This window comes from Pelodiscus sinensis, chromosome 5 (assembly GCF_049634645.1).
Source record: "Pelodiscus sinensis isolate JC-2024 chromosome 5, ASM4963464v1, whole genome shotgun sequence".
Lineage (NCBI taxonomy): Eukaryota > Metazoa > Chordata > Testudines > Trionychidae > Pelodiscus > Pelodiscus sinensis.
This window is the reverse complement of record NC_134715.1, coordinates 116,070,955-116,091,628: the sequence shown is the minus strand read 5'-3', so window position 1 is coordinate 116,091,628 and position 20,674 is coordinate 116,070,955. Positions and strand designations below refer to the sequence as shown.

The 20,674-nt window shown below is 42.4% G+C and overlaps 1 protein-coding gene across 8 annotated transcripts in view; it reads left to right on the top strand.

The window, feature by feature from the left end:
* Positions 1-20,674, top strand: part of DOK7 (docking protein 7) — a 108,858-nt gene that overhangs the window by 12,118 nt on the left and 76,066 nt on the right. For 7 of the 8 annotated variants that reach the window (XR_012904405.1, XR_012904404.1, XM_075930821.1 and 4 more), the window contains 2 exons: positions 4,448-4,648; positions 20,481-20,600. Coding sequence is in view for 6 of the 8 variants with exons in the window: in XM_075930821.1 (XP_075786936.1) it covers positions 4,448-4,648; positions 20,481-20,600 (321 nt within the window). In the remaining 2 variants the exon portion in view is untranslated. The remainder of the gene's footprint in view (positions 1-4,447; positions 4,649-20,480; positions 20,601-20,674) is intronic. The other variant, XM_075930820.1, reaches the window with a different exon arrangement.

Genomic DNA, 20,674 nt, shown 5'->3' with positions numbered 1-20,674 from the left:
TCTAAGGAAGGAGGTTAACGGTTTGAGGGGGCAGTAAAGGTGGAAAATGAGAAGTGAGGGTTGTAGGTATGGGATGCTGTTAGTGAGGAGAACTGGAACAATTTTTCAAGAAAGATGGCAGAACAGAATGGGGAGCAGATGAACTTGGAGTGGAAGCATATGGGTTTCCTCTAGAAGTGTTCTGCAGAGGGAGTAGGTATAATGTGGTTTGTGAAATGGATGGTGGGCAGAGAGAAGCAAAAGAGTCTGGGTTTGAAGGAGCAAGTGGAATTAAGGGACCCAACTTGAGAGCTGTTGAAGGTGAGAGCAGAGAGCGTGAGCCCCCAGGTGCAGGCATGTTGATAGACTGGAGGTCTTGGAAGGACAAGGAGCCGATGAAAGGTTGGGGTTACAGGAAATAAGACACATCCAAATATAAGACACAGACACATCCAAATATAAGATCCTAAGTATTACGGAGCAGGTTCTGTGCTCCTATGTAAAGTGAGATGGAAGAACTGCAGACTCCACTGGAAAGGTTACATTTCAGGTAGGAAAAACTGCTGCTTTCTGTGGTTACTTCAGATTTTGCCTATATTGCAGTTTTGTGCCAGATCTAATTGTTCCTCACTTTTGGGGGTATTTAGATGGATGAAATGGCACGTTTTAGGGGTGATTCTGGAATTCTAGCTGCAGATCTTTGATTCATGCTGCCTTTGGAGCTGGCAATCCTTTGTTATGCTGTTTATCCCTTAAATGGGGGGGTGGAACAGAATCACTAAGCTCATAGCCTGGCAGCCTATAAATTAGGGCTGTTTACAAAGCTCCATCTCCTAGGGAATGTCTAGACTACATCCCTCTGTCGGCAGAGGGATGCAGATTAGGCAGGTATTTGCAAATGAGGCAGGGATTTAAATATCCCGTGCCTAATTTACATAAACATGGCTGCCGTGTTTTGCCAACTCAGCACTTTGTCAGCAAAAAGCGGCAGTCTAGAAGGGGATCTGTCGAGAAAGAAAACCTTTCTACAGGATCTGTCGAAAAAGGCTTTCATTCTCGACAGATCTCCCACTCCCACTAGACTGCCACTTTTTGCGGACAAAGTGTTGAGTTGGCAAAACGTGACGGCCATTTTTATGCAGATTAGGCACGGGATATTTAAATCCCTGCCTCATTTGCAGTGTCGACCTGCCTAATCTGCATCCCTCTGTCGACAGAGGGATGCAGTCTAGACATACCCCTAGAAACAGAGGTAACCTCCAAGAGATGTCCAAGTTGATGCTAGACTGAATATGGAACATTCTATAAGCGGTGATAATTTGGTTTTGCTTTGGTAGTGCATTGAGTTTTTCAAAATAAATTGGTGTTCCATAATTATACACCAGAAAAATGGTGTGAACTGAACATAGATTTGTTCCCCCATGGTGTTTTGGGGCAAGGCTACGAGTAAAGCTATGGTGAGGTCTCTTCTTTGGCTCTCTCTTATATTTTTCTTTACTAATTTTGTGGTTAATTCTAGGAATGTTAACGTTTAGTCTGATATATGATTAACCAGTAAGTCGTGGCTTACCAGCTAATCTTGTTGGCTATGTTCACTCTCCTCCCTTGCTGCCTCAGTATTAGAGGCAGCAAGGGGGAAGAGTGTGAGCCGGTACTCGTGAAGAGCTGGCTATCTCTGATAGAGAAGCGGTAGCGCAGAGGGTGAGGGAGGCAAGCTGGAGCAGATAAAACTGGCTTTCAAGCAGGATCTCTGCATGTGCCATCTCTGCAGACCTGCCTGTCCCCCACCCTTGCTGCCTTCTACAGAGGCAGCGAGGGGAGCAGACAAGAGCCGGTGCTGGGAGGAGCTGGCTTAAAAGCTGGTTTTCCCCCCCAGCACCAACTCTGTGGTGCCATCTGCCTCCCCCCCACCCCCCGGTGCTGCTGCCTCTATCAGAGGGTACGTCTAGACTACAGGGTTTTGTCGACGGAAGTTTTGTCGACAGATACTGTCGACAAAACTTCTGTCGACATAGAGCGTCTAGAAACATTCAGTTCTGTCGACAAAGCAAGCTGCTTTGTCGACGAAACCCTGTAGTCTAGACGCAACCCTACAGGCAATAACACCTTCTGTCGACAGAACTCTGTCGACAGAAGGCGTTATGCCTCGTAAAATGAGGTTTACCAGCGTCAACAAAACTGCTGAGTTCTGTCGACGTTATGTCGACAGAACTCAGCGGTAGTGTAGACGCAGGTTTAGTTTTGTCGACAAAAGTCCACTTTTGTTGACAAAACTCAGTAGTCTAGACACACCCAGAGACAGCAGTAGGGGGAGATGGCAGGGGAGGCTTCTGTGCCCCTGGGGACTATTGAATAGTTGTGAAACCGCTAAGATTTCATGTGACTACACGATTATTCAATTACCCAATATCTAACATCCCTAGATAATTCTGCTAAGACTTTAGGGAAGATGCTGAGTTGACTTTCAGCTAGATGGTACTTTACTGAAGAATACAGCAGAATATTTATATGAAAAGCAAAAAATCAGATCCAAGTTAAATCTTCTGACATTTGAATAGTCGGGGAAGGGAAGAACAGTTATAAGAATTGGTTCTTTAGGGGTTTCTCTGTAGATTTTTAGTGATGAGTAGGCAGCTTTTGGGCTTAGTGTGAAAGATATATAAATAAATATGCGTCTTAAGTACTTTAGGGCTGTCAGTTAATTGCCATTAACTCACACGATTAACTTAAATTAATCAAGGTTAATCACTGTTTTAATCACACTATTAAACAATACAATTTCAACCAATTTCAATTTCAACCAATTGAAATTTATTAAATATTTTTGGATGTTTTTCTACATTTTTGAATATGTTGATTTAAATTAAAACACAGAGCACAAAGTATAGTGTTCACTTTATATGATCTTTTTTTACAGATATTTGCACTGTAAAAATAAACAAAAGGAAGTGTTTTTAAGTTCATCTCTTACAAGAACTGTAGTGCTTCTGTCTATTGTGAAAATACAATTTACCCAAATAGATTTTCTGTTGCATAATTACACTAAAAAACAAATCAATATAAAACTTCAGAGCCTACAAGTCCACTCAGTTCTCCTACTTCAGCCAAACGCTAAGACAAACCAGTTGGTGTACATTTACGGGAGATACTGCTGTCTGCTTCCTATTTGCAATGTCACCTGAAAGTGAGAACAGGCTTTCACATGGCACTTTTGTTGTCAGCATTCCAAAGTATTTACATGCCAGATATGCTAAACATTCGTATGCCTTGTCGTGCTTTGGCCACCATTCCAGAGCACATGCTTCCATGCTGATGATATTCATTAAAGAAATAATCTGTTAATTAAATTTGCCGCTGAACTCCTTGGGGAGGGGGGAGGGGGACAATTGCATGATGACCCAGAACATACTATTTATTTTAAGACACGTTCACTGCAGATTTGATAAAACACAAAGAAGGTACCAGTGTGAGATTTCTGTAGACAACTACAGGACTCAAGGTTTAAGAATCTGAAGTACCTTCCAAAATCTGAGGGTGACAAGGTGTGTAACAAGAGCAACACTCCGATGCAAAAACTACAGAACCTGAGCCACCAAAAAAAGAAAAGCAACCTTCTGTTGGTGGCATCTGACTCAGATGATGAAAATGAACATGCATTGGTCTGTTATCAAGGATTGTTATCAAGCGAAACCCGTCATCAGCATGGATTCTCTGGAATGATGGTTGACATGTGAAAGGACATATGAATCTTTACACTGTAAAGGCTCAGTGGTTCCTTCTGAAGAGCAGGCTGGAGGCTGAGAGCAGGAAGCACCAAAGTGAGGTATTCCCCCCCACTCTCCTCTTTCAGCAGCCGCACAAATGCCTGTGGAGGGGCTGTGTAGGTGGGGAAGGAATCATTGAAGGAGGGAAAGGAAGGTTGGGGGAGATGTAGAAACAAGTTAAGCAATCAATGTAATTGAGGGCGAGTGTGGCCATATTGTCTGGATGTTTCTACTCCTTATTGGAGGGCAGTTACTTAAGGTTGAATATATTTGTTCTCAGGTACTGATGGTTAAACATGAAGGAAATCATTTGGGAGAAGGCAGCAGGGGGAGGAAACAAAACCACCGAGGAACACATTGCCTTTAAGAGCGTCTCTCTTGGCTCTCTCATGTTGCTGAGCTGTGGCTCACGGCCTGAATGCATTGCTCCAAAAGCTGAATTGGCCTAATACCTGTGCAGCTGGTCTGTGGCTGCCATTGCCATACTATTTGGGTGCTACCTAGAACTATTAGAGGGGAAAAATGCTCTGAGAACTGTATCTGACAATGGTAGATCCAAATGGCATAGTAGCCAGGACTCAGTTGACAGAACACTATTAAATAAACTGGTTGGTTTCTGTTACAAACATCCTTGTTTGTTTTTTCCTGTTTGCTACCATCATTAATTGTTTTTTTTTTTTTTTTTTTTTTTTGCTCCTTAATAGTTCACCGGTTTCATGTTGCTGTAGCACCTGGCACAAAGCTGGAGAGTGGACCGGCTACTCTTCACCTCTGCAATGACATTCTAGTCCTCGTAAAAGATCTCCCACCCACCATAATGGGGCAATGGAAGCTCTCGGATCTGCGTCGATATGGAGCGGTCCCGAATGGATTCATTTTTGAAGGGGGTACTAGGTGTGGCTTCTGTAAGTACAAATGGAAATGGTCGTCACTTAAAAGTTCTAATATTTTTTTTATGGCTAAATCTGGTTAGTGTAAGGGTAGGAACCTCATTCTGAAGCTCTTGCTTGTGTGAGCAGTCTCATTAACTTCTGTGGAACTGCTCATGTGAGCAAGTAGCTGCAGGACTAAACAGTGTTATTCAGACAAAAATAGTATTGGTGAGATGGATGCTGCATGAATATTGCTGGAATACTTCAATCAAACATAACTTTCTGCTCTCACTATAAGAATAACTAAAGGAAATTCTCTGGCCTGTCTTACACAGGAGGTCAGATTAGATGAGCTAATGGTTCCTTCTGGCTTTACATATATTCAACTAAGATTATGTTTTCATTTGTATTGTGGTAGACGACAGTTTTTTCCTCTAGGTCTCAATATAATCAGAATCCAGGTTTTTGCAGACAATAAATAAGAGACAGTCCTTCCCTTGAAGAGTTTATAGTCTAATTTGAGATAACAAAAACCAAAAGCATGTAGGAAACAAAAAAGGAAAGGGGGAGGGAGAATAATCAAAATACAATTCCATGTTTATATAGATTAGTTATTACACAATGGAGGCTACGTCTATATTGCAGCCTTCTTCTGCAAACGCTTATGCAAATGAGGCGCAGAGTAGAATATTTCTGTTTCATTTGCATAATTAATTAGCAGCCGTTTTTGCGCAAGAGGCTTTTGTGCAAAAAGGAGCCGTGTAGATGGCTCCTTTATGCACAACCTCCCCCCCCTTGCGCAAGAGCCGTTCTTCCTCATTTTTTTCAGGAAGAATGGCTCTTGCGCAAGAGGTGATTTTTGTGCAAAAAGGAGCCATCTAGACAGCTCCTTTTTGTGCAAAAGCCTCTTGCACAAAAATGGCTGCTAATTAATTATGCAAATGAAGCACATATAGCGATATTCTACTCCATGCTTCATTTGCATAAGCTTTTGTGGAAGAAGGCTGCAGTATAGATGTAGCCTTAGTGATTCTGGATATTTCAGAGAAATTTCTTCAGAGCCAAGAAGAGGTAGATTAAGATTATTTGGGCACAAAGAACATTCTGCTCCTCTTCTCCCCCCCCCTGCACATCCTGGGGGTCCAGGGGCATCAAAACCAAGGGGAGGAGGGAGGCTGCCTGTGTGTTATTCTGCTAATGGAACCAAGTCTCAAAATATCACTTATTTTACTAAACTAAAATATCAAACTTTCCTATCAATCTACCAGTCAAATCTAGCAGTTGATCAAAATTACATAAGTCACTTTGATGCCAAATAGTCCTTTAGCATTACATTTTCAAAAGCAAACTGTGGCACTATGCTTGTCAGTTATGTGCAAATCCATTTTCACTTTCAGATCATGAAGTCAGGGATGCAGAGGATTCAGGTTGAACCTTTCTAGTCAGCAACCTTGGAATCCGACTGGTGCCAAACCAGAGAATTTGCTAGATCACGGGAGGTCAATATTGTCTAGCAGCATTACCAACGCTATTACTGCTTACTCGGCTCTTAGAAGACATTTAAGGGGTAAATTAGAGCTAAAGAACAGCACAGAACACTGAGAGCCAGGACTGGTGGCTATAAACAAACTTTATGGGAGAACCATAGGAATCTTGGCCACACCCATAATAAGCGGACTAAAATCATGCCGGAACATGGATGTTGCCAGGCCAGAGAGTGCCAGACTAGAGAGGTTCAACCTGTACTTGATTTGCATGTGAAAAAAACCACACAAATGAGGCTTGTGAGTGTAAGAAGAGGTGTATGGTACACCACAGTAGTAATTTCAGTCTGTGTTAGAAAATGTGGCCTTTAGTTGTTAGTTGAAAATGCTAAATGTATTTAGATTTTGAATGGCACTGTTTGCTGTGTAGGGTTTTCTGGCAAGCATCTAAAACTGAGTGAAAAGACCATTAGAAGCAGTGGCTGATTCTGACAGTTTGTGCACGGTACCAAGTTTTGAGCTAATGAAATCTGAAACAGCTGCAATATTTAGCTCCTCATCACCACACTGTAAGGAATTATAATGGAAATACCAAGCAGCCTTTAAATAAATTTAGTAACAGATTGGTAGATTAAATCAGGTATTAATCTGTATTGGCATGTGTTCCTCAAAGGAAAGAGTGTATCATTTCACTCTTTGAACTGAATACTGTATCCACTTAGAACCGAGGCTGTCTTGGAGATGATAAGTGCTGGATTTGTGCTCGGTAAATAGTACAGAAGTAGTTCTGTGATGCTTTGGTTTCAATCTTTCCTCTGATTCTTTAAGCAGATGCCTGGGAAGGCATTCTCTTTCCCTTTCTTAGCAATGTGGGCTTTAAAGGTTGCCTTGATGAGCAGTTCTGTGCCCTGTGGGAGTTCGCAATTGGAACATGTTGGCTTCAGAGTGATTTGTTTTATGCGAATTTCACTGGGAAAAAATAACATTTTCATGAAATTACTCAAAAGTGAAAATGGCAGTTTCTTGTCTTACTGGTCAATAGAAAACTAACATGAAGTCTAGGCCTTGAGTGCTCTTAAAAAAACAAACCTCTCTCTGGTGCTTTATCCTCTCTTTCTCAGAGAAATTGTTTAGTAAACTTTGAGAGTGTATCTGAAATCTGCATTGTTTCAAAAGCCCGTTTGTTTGGTGCTTAGCTTAGTGGAGAAGAGGAGAATGTTATTACCAAGGGTGTAAATCAGAGAGATTTGCTGCTACTTACTGTACACGAGGAGAGAACGACTGGATGCAATTCCATTTTCCTTCTTGACAGTAGAAAGGTTATGGGCAACTGAAGACAAAAATGAAACATGCTGAATTAGAAGCTATCCTGTTCTGGAAGGACGTTTCTTCACTGGCTGCCTGACTGAGCTAGGACTTTTGGCAAATGCATGGTTCATTGCAGGGTGGTTACTTTGGGAAAGGCATTTTTTCTGGTGGTATCACAGCTGGCCGGTAAATGTATGCCATGGTGTAGCTTTCTTCTGCAGTCTAACCACCTCATTGTGTAATGTGGCTATAGGGTGACATACAAGGACATGGAGGGCTCGTCTACACTGGCCCCTTTTCCGGAAGGGGCATGTAAATTTCACCAGTCGTAGTAGGGAAATGCGCGGGGGATTTAAATATCCCCCGCGGCATTTAAATAAAAATGTCCGCCGCTTTTTTCCGGCTTTTAAAAAAGCCGGAAAAGAGCGTCTACGCTGGCCCCGATCCTCCGGAAAAAGCACCCTTTTCCGGAGGCTCTTATTCCTACTTCAAAGGGTGCTTTTTCCGGAGGATCGGGGCCAGTGTAGACGCTCTTTTCCAGCTTTTTTAAAAGCCGGAAAAAAGCGGCGGACATTTTTATTTAAATGCCGCGGGGGATATTTAAATCCCCCGCGCATTTCCCTACTACGACTGGTGAAATTTACATGTCCCTTCCGGAAAAGGGGCCAGTGTAGACGTAGCCGGAGTGTTTCCAGAGAGCAGCTCTAAAAGGAACCGTGAATATCCTTTCAGTTAGGGGACTGTCCGGTCGTTGATGCTCAGCACAAGGATTTGACTGGGCACTGATGAATTCCCCAGGAAGGCAGAAAGGAATTCACTCCCAAAGGCCATAGAGTGGTAGCACCGACATCGTACAGTAGGCCCTGCTGCCCCATCTGCGGAGTGAAGGGAAAGGACAGCAGGGTAGTTGTGGATTCTCTGGTTCCGCTGTGTCTGCCCCCCAAATGCTTGCTGCACACTTCCCTATGGAGAGACCCCATGGGAGTTGAGATTTATGCCATGTAGAGGGCATGCACCTTTTGTGCAGTTCCCCAAATCTTCTCCTCCCCCTCCCCCACCTCTGGCAGGGGAACTGTTTTGGTTCTGCTGTCTGGGAATCTTGGCATCTAAGCACCTCGGGATGGGATTTGGCCCGTATTCTTGCTCTCATAAAGTGAACTGAAACTGACTACTCCTTTATAACCCTTGGTGAATAAAGGATGAAAGCCTGTTTCAGCAGATTGCAGCTATACACCTCTCGCTACTCCAATTACCTTCTCTTCCCCAAAAAACTATACCTTAAGGAAATGCCTAAACGCTAAGAAGACAGAAATGAACACGCCAGTTCCCAGTATGTGTCAGTAACCTGATATGTAGTATTCACGCAGCCTTAATTTTCACCGTTGTTTTGTTCTGCAGTGGAAATGAATATATATTTCTTATTATCTAAAGTGCATGAATAACTGATAGCTACAATGTAAAAAGGATTATAGTCCCAGGGTATGTGACTTCAGAGTTCTATGCATTTTTTAGTGTGATGTGCTGGTGGAAAAGGATAGAATTAGAGTGATTGATCTATGTGATGTTATAGATGTTGAAACGTATGCTTATGGGGTGTATGTAAACCTTTATATTTTTCACTTTATATTGTATAGAAACTAGCAAGAATAGTGAGTAATGAAATGTGTATTAATATAGGTTGAACCTCTCTAGTTCAGAACTCTCTGGTCTGGAAACATCCATCATCTGAAATGTTTTAGTTAGCTGGATGTCCACTTTTCATGGGTGTGGCCAAGTTTCCCACAGCCCCATAAAGTTTGTATATAACCTACAGTCCTAGTTCTCAGTGTTCTGTGCTGTTCTTTAGCTCTAATTTACCCCTAAATGTCCTGTAACAGCTCAGTAAACAGTGGAAGTGTTGGTAATGGTGCTAAATAATATTGACCTCTGGTAGTCCAGAAAATTCTCTGGTATGGAACCGGTCAGGTCCTGAGGGTGCCGGACCAAACAGGTACAATCTGTATGATAGTGTATTACTAAGAATTATATTGAGTGCCAACATTTTTTTTTAATGGGGAGATGTTACTAATTAAGAAGCTGTGCTATGTACATTTTATGCACTATTGCTTGTCTACTGTATTTTTGGGAGAATTTGTGAGTCCGTCTGTGTCCATCCATCCATAAGTCCATTTGTTCAAGAATTCCTCCTAAAATGATAAGAGCTAGAATCACCAAATTTGGCATTCAGCTTCCTTTTATCGTAACTTAGAGCAAGGTAATGGTTTGATTGTATCAGGACAATGGGATGTGTATGGAATGTGATTGTTCTTTCCTAGAATGGAAAGGAAGGAGTCTGGTAGCAGGGAAGTTTATACTCCAGAATGACCAAAGGGGGGCAGCAAGCACAGGGGACAGCTGGACTCTAGACTGACCACAGAGAGGCAGCAAGCAAGCACACCCCTGACAGCCCCCGAGAGCCACAGAGCAGCTGACCGCTGGCCAGTGCAGCCCTCTGGGATGGCCCTGAGCAGCAGTGCTGGCGGCCGACACTACCCCCTGTCCTAAGCTCTCCCACACTTTTCAGCCTCCTGCTGTCACTTGTGCACCCACTCCCCCTGCCCTGACTCCTGCATCCTCTACACCACGCCATCTGTTGTAGTCTTAGAACTGTTAGCCTTTAAATATTTACATTTAATAATTGGACTACACTATTTGCAGTGCATACACTCAACTTCTTCCTTTTCGCCTGTTTTTTTAAAACTTGAAATAATTTCTTGCATTCTGAAACGTATTCTGATTTTCATTTTCTTCCCATTTTAATGAGTCAAATCTTTACACCGTTACCCATTTCAAGCTGTTAGCAGGTATCTGTGGAGAATGAGATTCATCAGTATTTTCAAATTTGTACACAGGTCAGAGCTTGGTGTGCGGCTTTTGGTTTATTGTGTGTATCTTCTAGACTAATACATACCCTTGCTTCACCAAGCAACTCTGCATACACACATAGACTAATGCACTATTTTAACACATGTATCTAATGCAATATAGTGTATATTCTTATTAAAACAAGTTATTTGCATCATACAAAAGTAGAGTGAAAATTGGAAAAAATTGAATAATAATACTTTTTGTAAAACCTGGGAGTTGTTTTGCTAGAAATTGGCTTAAAATGAAAAAGAAGGAACTTACATGTAAATACATTTTTAGTTTAATGATTGACATTGATATGTTTATCCACAGGTGTGTCTGAGGACACACAAAGGACCTTATTTTCCTCTGACTTATACAGGGTAAATCAGGAGCACTACTGAAGTTAGTGTAAAAACTGCTGTTAGTGAAAAGAGAAATAGGCTTCCTGCCTCTTCTTGAAAGGGGTATTTTCATGGATCCAGGAAAATGTGTTGTCTGTCTTGAGATGATGTTGATTAAAACGGTCTTTAAACACATGGTTATGTCTGTGCAGGTGAAGTGTCTAACTTCTGGACGGTCGTCAACTATTTATCAATGTGCGGTGTTGTTGTGAATGCTGGTGTTGCTATGGCTCTCTAATCCATGTTATAAAAAAACAAAGTATATATTATCCATAAAGTAGTATGAGTTTTATAGATGTAACTGAATGTGCAGTATGTCATCTGATTCAGCAAGTGTTCCAAGCAGTATCCATGTTCACTGAGTATGTTGGAAAACAATCAGTGGGAATACTCTCGAGACCAGGCAAAAAAGAATCATTCCGTAGACTTTTCATTTTTTATTTTTAAAAATAACATTTGCACATATTTCTGTTTTGGTGATTTTGCTGCTCGACGGGAGTAGGGCAGCACTGATTTGTGTTCACGAGAGTGCAGCTGATATACTCCGATCCTAAGTGCCCACAATTTCCACTGAAAGATGTGCCATGGTCTGCAAGTCATACATGTGCTGTAAAAGAGCAAGAACTTGTGGAGTCATTTGTTATCAGTTGTAAAAAAAACAAACCCGCACCTCTCTTTGTAAAAATATCTCCTATTTCTATAAGTAGCAATTAGCAACATTCAAAACATTATAAAGGGAAAGAATGCCTAAAGCAAGCAGGTAAAAATGGGGCCACTGTCCAGAAAATTTTTTCACAGCAAAGTACAAATGGCCCTCATTTAGTATGTCAACACTGCAATGAAAAACGTTGGTGGTGTGGGGCTTGGACTAAGGGGCCATTTAATTGCGGTGCAGATATTCCGGCTTGTGCTGGAGCTCAGGTTCTGGGACTCTATGAAGGGGGAGAGTCCCAGAGCTCTGACTGCAGCTAGCGCCAGAACATCTACACTGCAATTAAACAGTCCTTTCCCAGGAACCCAAGTCAACCAGCATGGACCTACAGCGTAGACTAGATGTTGGTGGTTAACCGATTAACCGGTGGCCAGGCTGGGCTGGTGTAGGGATGTAATATCCCATTTAATTATTTGACCAGTTAAATATTAAGTTTAACCCGTTAACTAATTAAACAGGGGCAGGTGGGGGGCACTAAAGCCCGTTTGGGCTGGAGCGACCCCCCGCCACGGACAGGGTTTGCTCCAGTCTGGTTGCTTCTAGCCCCCTGTGGGGCTGCTGGCTCCCAGCTCACAGGGGACTTGTAGAGCCAGCAAGCCTTCATGGGCTGGGCACTGGCAACCCCACGCAGACACCCAGTAGTGGTGTAGCAGTCCTCTGTCTGCAGCGGGTGGGGGGAGCTGCTCCGTGAGTACTGGTTAATCATTAATGGGTGATGCTTTCCAGGTGACCGGTTAACTGGTTATCCATTAACATCCTTAAGTGGGAGCATCTCCTCCAACTTGGCAGGGCACGCTGTGCTATGGGCTGGAGCAGCCCCCGACCTACGAGATCACATTTTAGCGGTTAACCGATTAAATGTAACATTTAACTGGTTAAGTCATTGTACACTCCTAGACATACCCAGTGAGACCCTGATTCAGGACAGCACTTAAGTACATCCCTGTATACAAGAGCATTTAAGTATATGCTTAATTTTAAGTCTATATTAAAAATGTGCAGAAGTGCTGTCCCTTTTCTGAATCAAGACCTAAGGGCTACATCTACACTGGCCCCTTCTTTGGAATAGCCATGCTAATTTAGAACTTTGGAATAGGGAAATGCGCGGGGGATTTAAATATCCCCCGCGGGATTTAAATAAACATGGCCGCCGCTTTTTTTCCGGCTTGGGGAAAAGCCGGAAAAGAGCGTCCAGACTGGCGCGATCCTCCGGAATAAAGCCCTATTCCGGAGGATCTCTTATTCCTACTTTCAAGGAATAAGAGCCCTATTCCGGAGGATCGCGCCAGTCTGGACGCTCATTTCTGGCTTTTCCCCAAGCCGGAAAAAAAGCGGCGGCCATGTTTATTTAAATCCCGCGGGGGATATTTAAATCCCCCGCGCATTTCCCTATTCCAAAATTCTAAATTAGCATGGCTATTCTGAAGAAGGGGCCAGTGTAGACACAGCCAACGAGACTGTTACTCTAATCGATTGTTGTAGCAAAAATGACATGCAGAAAGGACCATTCTCATGCATATATTTAACCCTCCATCTCCTTATCCCTTGTTTTTCTTTACTGTCCAATATTAACAAAACTGAACTATTTAAAAGATGGTTAAAGGGATGTACACTGCCCATTTTAGTACAGCTAACATGCCAGCATGATGAAGATTTGTCAGTCCAGTTCAGACAGGTGGAAGAATATTCATGAATATGCTGCCAGTCTCTTTGAAATCAAACAGCATTTTCATGGGAGTAACTGATTATTCTTTAGTTGCAGAACAAAACATCTGCCCAATCCCAATTTTCCTTTCTTCATTTCTTATTATTCTTAACAGCACAACTTTTGTACTACACTTCCAGAGATTGTTCTGTTTTCAGTAGATGCAATCAAGTGTATATCCTGGCGCTGAGTACTGGATGCACAATATTCATCCCTCGCTGACTATAGTGTAGATTCATAGTGACCACAACCTGTTACCATTTATTGAGAGATTATTTTTTTTACTTAGAGGGTGCTGTGAAAAAATCCATGCAGGATGCACAAAAAGTCATTAAGATTCAGCAGAGGGTCAGTTTCTGATGCATTTGTGTATTTCAGTCTAAAACTGAGAAAATGTTCCTAAGTTTGTTCTAAACCTGCCTTACCTTCTCTGCAAGTGCTTCCCTTCTATTAGGAGGAGAACCCCCTCGGGGACATCAGCTACTGGGCGAGGGGTTAGTAGCTGACTGGCAGCAGGAGCAGGAGGGTTTTCCGTGATCTTGCTGACGTTATGGGGAAAGGAAAATGGGCACTTCCTATTTTCTCCCCCAGAAGATCCTGTAGGAAATAGGCCACAGTGGATGCCCCTTGAAAAGCCTGCTGGCACCCCCATAAAACCAGAGGGAGAGCAAAGGGGCTATTTAATCAGAGGACCCCCACATGGGGAGGTCACTGGGCCTCTTCCTGAAGAAAAAAGCTGAGAGGGGATCATTTGGCCTTAGGTTGTATGTGATGGCTGAAGACTCTTCTGGGAAGTTCTTGTTTGTGTAAAGTCTGCCAACTTGCAGGCCTTTTTCTACAACTAGCCCTTGCAAATTGGTTCTTGCAAGTCTAGGGTATGTGAACTGGTTGATTATTCTACTCGTAATGGACAGATGGTCCATATCACAGTCGGCACTTATGGGAGTCCCAGTTAGCAGCTTAAAAAATAAAAAAAGAGGTCAGAGCCCAACTGAGCCATCTCAGCTCTACAGGGGTCCTTCAAGGTCAGGATTAAGGTACATTGACGGGAAAGTGTGAAGAAACATGCATCACTGTTGTATGGTATTATTCTGTGGACTTCAGTCTCTAGGATTGTCTCCATGCAGGGCTTCCAACAGAATTGCTGGACCTCTAGGCAAAGTGGGGAGGCAGCTCCACTCCCACAAAGGGCTGGACTGGGGCATTAGCCTCCCCTAGCCAGCCCTCCAGTGCTGCCCGGTCTGTGCCATCCAGGGCTCCAGCAGTCATCTAAAAGGCCCAGGCGCTCTGCAGCTGGGAGCCCCGGACCCTTTTAAATTGCTGGGTCCTAGGGCAGCTGCCTCTTTGTCCCCCTCTACCACTGTTAGTGGCCCTGTTGACATGACACCTTTCATGTGAAGTAAATTCACTGAAAAGCTAGGAACCTTTCTCCTTACACAGATAGACAGACACACAGTCGTGCTTGTTCTAGGGTTTCCATGTAAATAGTTTGCAGGCACATACAATTCCACAGTATGATTACAGAACAACTTTGATAGGTTTTTGTATGTAGAATTTAAAAAAAAAAACATTATGAAAAGTTCAGTAAGATGTTATTCAGTTTCACAACCAGATTCCCTATCCTAATTTCGCTAACTTTTGAAGACTGATTGTACAGTACCATGTTGCCAACTGTTACTAACGTCTGGCTTAGAGTTTCAGTCTTGCATGATTGGTTGCAGGCTGCTTTTCACAAACTCCCTTACCCCTGAAGAGAGAGCTCTTCAATCTAGTAAACAGCTGCATGGTATTACAGTGATGCATACCACATATTTCTTCGCTTCCAAATGCTTGTGCAGTGAACTTTGTTCCAACACACGACTCAGATGTATAATTTCTAGGAGCAGAGAACTTCTCGGTTAGAAATCTAACACACCAGAATTAAGTCAGTAGAAGTTATCTACAGATACATAATATTTGCCATTAGAAATGCACCAGAAGTTCATCCATGCACCCTGTAACATCTTATCAGGACTCATAAATTACTGTTTCCTTATTGTCAATCTAGCTTTAATTGGTAAAGCAAGAAAGTCAGATCGCTGTTGTCCCTGTTTCTCAAGAGAGGGGATCAAATGGTGGCGTGAAAGGGCAACTCAGAGAAACTAGACCAGTGTTTCTTAAACTTTTTAAGACCGAGGAACACCACACAATCTTCTTTTTTTCTGTTGTTGTTGTTGTTGAGGAACACCAAGGATTTTTTGTTGAGAGGGAAAAAAAAAAAGGGGGCGGAGAGGAAGTTATTCAGGGGAGAAAAAAAAAGTCACCTGCCCCTTGTTTTCCGCAGCACACCAGCATGCCACGGAACACAATTTAAGAAACACTGAATTAGACTGTTAGATATTTCACATTTATTTTGCTACAGGAGCCAATGTGTTGTTTTTTGTTGTTCTTTCACTGGGACTCTGAATTCATTGCTTTCACTTCCAGTAAAGGCATAAGGCTGTTCAGTAGCTGTTGTAATGAGGAGCTCTGGTAGGAATTGATTTATTTTTAAATTAAGTTTTAGGTTGCTGAGTCCCAATTTTATGCAGCTTGGTGCAAGTTCTTCCTCTTTCATTAGCTCTCCACGTCACGGAAACCCTGTTGAACATGGCAGTGCGTGGGGCAGTTGAGTAGGCAGTAGGAACCTCCACCAAAGCTTTTAGTAGCCTTGTGAGGAGGGAGGGGGAGCATTGTATTCACATTTTCAAAGATCCATGCACAGAAGCCTGGAAGAATGAGTGTGGAGCGACAGTGGACACACTTCTGCCCCTTTAACTCAAATTATGTCTTCAGATTGTGAGCTTAGTTTAGTCTCCTATCCCTGAGATGTTACCCACCTGTAGCCTTTTTACTGAGGTCTGGTAAGTAGAGTGGTGAATGTACTGTTTATAGTTCTTGTTTTGTATTTGCCCTTTTCACAAGTGGAAAGCCAGTAGTCTGGATCACTGCGTGGTGCTTGCATTAGGATGGTGGCAGTGGCACAGTTAGGATACTCCTTGGTCTTGTCTGTTTGGTTACAGAAATTTGCACGAGAGACTTCTTTCCCTGAGCTGCGGTAGGAACTTACAGAACTCCGAGGGTAGAAATCACAAGACAAACACTCCAGCTCTGTGCCCAAGAAATTATAGAAGTGTAGGATTGGAAGGGACGTCATGTCCCCCCACATACCTCTCTCTCAGCTTTCTTTTAGGATCACAATGATTCTGCTCATTCACACAGTTTAGAACCAACACCAAGCCCCTGCCTTCAGTATTAGCACCAGGATTAGCCCTGTGCTCTCCCACAGGTAGGCTTGTTCTCTGGCTTTTTGCATCAAGCCCTTCCTTTGTGCCCGGTTTTTGTACTAGAAAAGAGTCTCAGCTGTGTCTACTGCTAGGCTTGCCCATTTATTTTAGTCTGGTGATAACCTAGAATCCAAGACCCTTGTGGGCAGGCGTTAGCACCTTTCAGCAGACATGACTGCAGGGTGTTGACATCCAGGCCATTAATAAAGCATACAACAGATTGATGAATAGCAGTAAAATGTTCACTCAGTCACTCAGAATTTAGGGTGCTGTGTAAGTTAAATGTTTTGGACATTTTCAGTTGTTTTTGACAAAGTGACCGCATTATTATTATTTAATTTCATTTGCTGGCGATGCATTAATACATTTGGACCTTTTTCATGTCTTGAGAAATTTATGCCTGATGGTGGTGGGGTATTTACATATAATTAGGTAAAGGATTAGATTTGACTTGGGAAATGTTGTAACATTGTTTTTGCTGTACACATACAAACCCACAAAATATTTCCATCAATAACAATAGAAATGTACATATTGGCAAAGTAAGAAAAGTGCTGCTAGAGAAATTCATAGAGTATGATTTAAGGACATTTACTTAATATATTTTGATGTGTGATACCACAACTTGTGTGTTATAAAGCATTAACTTTTTGAATCTATCTGAATTGTTGAACACCTTCCTTTTCTATTCCCTCATAATTTCCTGGAACTTTGAAAATCTAAATTATTTGAAAAGAAATGCTTAAAATAATCATCTTGATATTAGCTATTGAAATTATTGTAAAGAACTGAATTCTGCCAACTCTCCTTTTATTGAATGTGGGTTTAGTGGTAAATGACTATAATATGCAAGAGTTGTGAAATTTATTCTCATCTGCACCTTTTGCTCAGAAATTAATTAGATTGGAGATGCTAAGTTAGGGTTGTACTTGGCCGTTTATATGGGTGCAGGATGTGCTCGTGGGGGCTGGTGGAGGGGTAGAAGCAAGGAGTATTTTCATCTTCTGAATACCCCCAAAGTTTGTACAGAGACATGAAAAGGGGTGAATGCACCCCCAACAGATGATAACAGTCTAGGTGATAAATTTTGGTCATGTCTGACTGAGTTGGATTTAAACTGGCAACCTATCAACACTGCCAAGTTACTGCGCTGTAACTTTCTTGATCTAGGATGTGAAAAAACATGCCCCTCCCTGAGAGCAGCAAGTTACAGTGCTGTAAAACACCAGTCTAGATAGTACTACAACTGTTAGCTACTCCTCTCATGAATATGATTTTTACATAGAGACTGTTAGGATATGTAAAAATTAATAGAGGTCTGGAATGGTGGTAAGGGGTCCAGCCACAGATGGAATTGCCATTTAAGCATATTTTCCCCATTTGTCCTGGTAGCCTGGAAAAATAGCAACACTCAACAGTGTCTTGTTTTAACTTTTCACTTGCTCCATAGAAATATTTTCAGGGTCAGAGCTCTTTCCCTCTCCCTGTATGCTGCTAATTAAGACTGTATGTAATTGCTATTCAGCTAAAAACCAGTAATCAACAAATGGGTGGGTATAATTGTATTCATCACCTGCTTTATTCATTATATATGGAGATATACCTATCTCATAGAGCTGAAAGGGACCTTGAAAGGTCATTGAGTCCAGTCCACTGCTCTCAAGGGCAGGACCAGCTACCATCCCTGACAGATTTGCCCCAGATAGCCCCCCCCTCAAGGATTGAACTCACAACCCCATGTTTAGCAGGCCAATGCTCAAACCACTGAACCATCCCTCCCCTCAACAATAGTCACTGTAAGTGCATTAACATTACTAAATAAGGTTTTAAAAAACTAGTAATAAATGTATACACTAACATACTAAAACGAATGAAAGGGTGTAACTGGTGCCAAATTGTTGCCACTCGGAACGTTGCGTTGAATGTCCAAGGTAAACATGTGTCAGCAGTAAAGCAGTCCATTACTCCATCTGCTCCTGGGTTGCCTGTTTCTTCTCTAATCCTCTCTCCCAGCGCTCCTGCCGTGACCACTCTCTTGCTTTTGCTTTAAACTCAGAAGTGTAGACAAAGCTGTCCAAGTGGGATGGGGCAGGACAGAATTGCCAGGCCCCTGAGCGAGGTGGGAGGTTGGTCCAGCTCTGTGCTCCTGGAAGGGGTGGGGCTGGGGCAACCTACCCTTAGTGGTATCTGGAGCATGGCATGTGACCTCCCCTCCCCAGCCAGCCCTCAGAGCTGCCCTGAGCATGGCACTCCAGTAGCAATTTAAGGGGGCTAGGGCTCTGGCTGCTGTTGTGGTAGTGGCAATGGTAATCAGGAGCTCTGGTCCTTTTGAATCAGCGGGCCCCAGGACAACTTCCTCTTTACCCTCTTTCCCTGTTGGCAGGCCTGCATAGAAGTAAAGGAGTCTGTATAGTATCAGCAATCCCTGAGCTATCCAGCCTGCTACACTACATGCAGCTCAAGGCTTGCTTATTTATTTACTTATTTATGATTCTCCTAAGTTTGCTGACTGCTCTTCTTAATGAATGGAAAGCAAAGTACTAGAACAGAATGAAGGGTAAAGATCTGATGACAACTCATGGGATCACCTTACATTCTGTTAATAATAGGCACACAATGCTGATACTAGATATTTGGGTACGCAGGAAAATGAGTAAAATATTTCTTAGCTTACAGTACTGCACAGAAAACTAACTCCTTTGAGGATTAAGCCCTGATCGGCTTGAAAATAATAGGCCAGGTTCTGCTCATTAGTTATGTTAAATGTGGAGTAACATAATTAATTTCAGTGGAGTTACTTTTGATATTCCTAGCATCACTGAAAACAGAGTTCGACCCAATGGGAGTTTTATCAGAGACTTCACTGGAACCAGGATTTAGCCATAATCAATAAAGAAATGTCCTGCACCTATCTTCCAAACTTTTAAAAATAAAAATAGCTGTTTAATTAAGGTCACAAGTCTTCTGTGTATTTATAGATCTCAGACAGTGGAATTCTAAACAGCAGCAAGTGCAGGGGCAGGCTCCCGCCCAAAAATCTGCACAGATCACACTGCAGCCTGCTCCACTGTGGTTGACTCAACACATGCTTTTTCTCTGCTATTCTGTGCTCTTGAATCACCAGTGGAGCATACCTTTGAGCAGCTCCATGCATTTTAGTTGCACTTTGATTGTGGTCAGTTTATGGGCCGGAAGAAAGGTGGACAGATCTGTTTGTCTCAATATTCGTAGCTCCTCGGTCATCAGTATATTTAACTGTTGTAGTATAGTCTAACTTTAAAAACACCCCATAAATTATGGGAAAATTCATATCTGAACTTCAAGACTCAGGCCTGTTTGAATTCATGGCCTTGATCAAAGTCTAATGTTAGCAAAAATTTAAGAAGGGAGATTTAATCTCCATGCTTGAATACTTAAGCCATCTCTATTGGAGGTCAGGTTGAAACATAATGTGAGGGAGCAGTTTATCCCATGTTTACCTACTGTGGTTTTTTTTCACTTTATTCTGAAGTCTCTGGAACTGGTCACTCTTGGCAACATGATACTGGACTAGATGGATCTTCGTTCTGATCTATCATGGCAATTCCTATGTTCCAAGTCCAAACCCTATCAAACTTCAGGGAGGTTCAGGTCTGAAATTAACTGCTCAGCCCCATCTCTAACTGCGGCTAAGATTTCTACAGTAAATACTTTGTATGTAAACAAATCTCCTGTGTTCTAAAGCAGAAGACTGACACAGCTCTGACCTGAGAGAATATAAGAAACAGGCAGCTGTTGTTTTCCAATGCTTATATTTTGACTTAGTTTAATTTGGTTTTGGTTGCATGGCTCTCAGCAAGCTGGCTGAAGTGATTGAGACTGCTGCATACAAGTTTCTTGGATCAAAATGTGTTACTATTAAATTAGTTCCTTTTATATTTTTTCTCAGAATATATCTCACTGATTTCTTTCTTTGACTAGCACACCGCATTCTTTTGATCACCACATATAAATGTTTAAACTTTATGCTTCTGTTATGCATGCAGATGAAAAGTCTATATTAATGTTGTGCTCTCTTTCAGGGGCTGGTGTTTTTTTCCTTTCTTGTGCCGAAGGAGAGCAGATCAGCTTTCTGTTCGACTGTATCGTTCGTGGCATTTCCCCGACGAAAGGCCCTTTTGGGTTGCGTCCAGTCCTACCAGGTTAATATAGGAAGTATAGAGTAACCGTGCAAAGTAGGAACTTGCCATGTCTAGCACTTATTGCTCAGATTGGA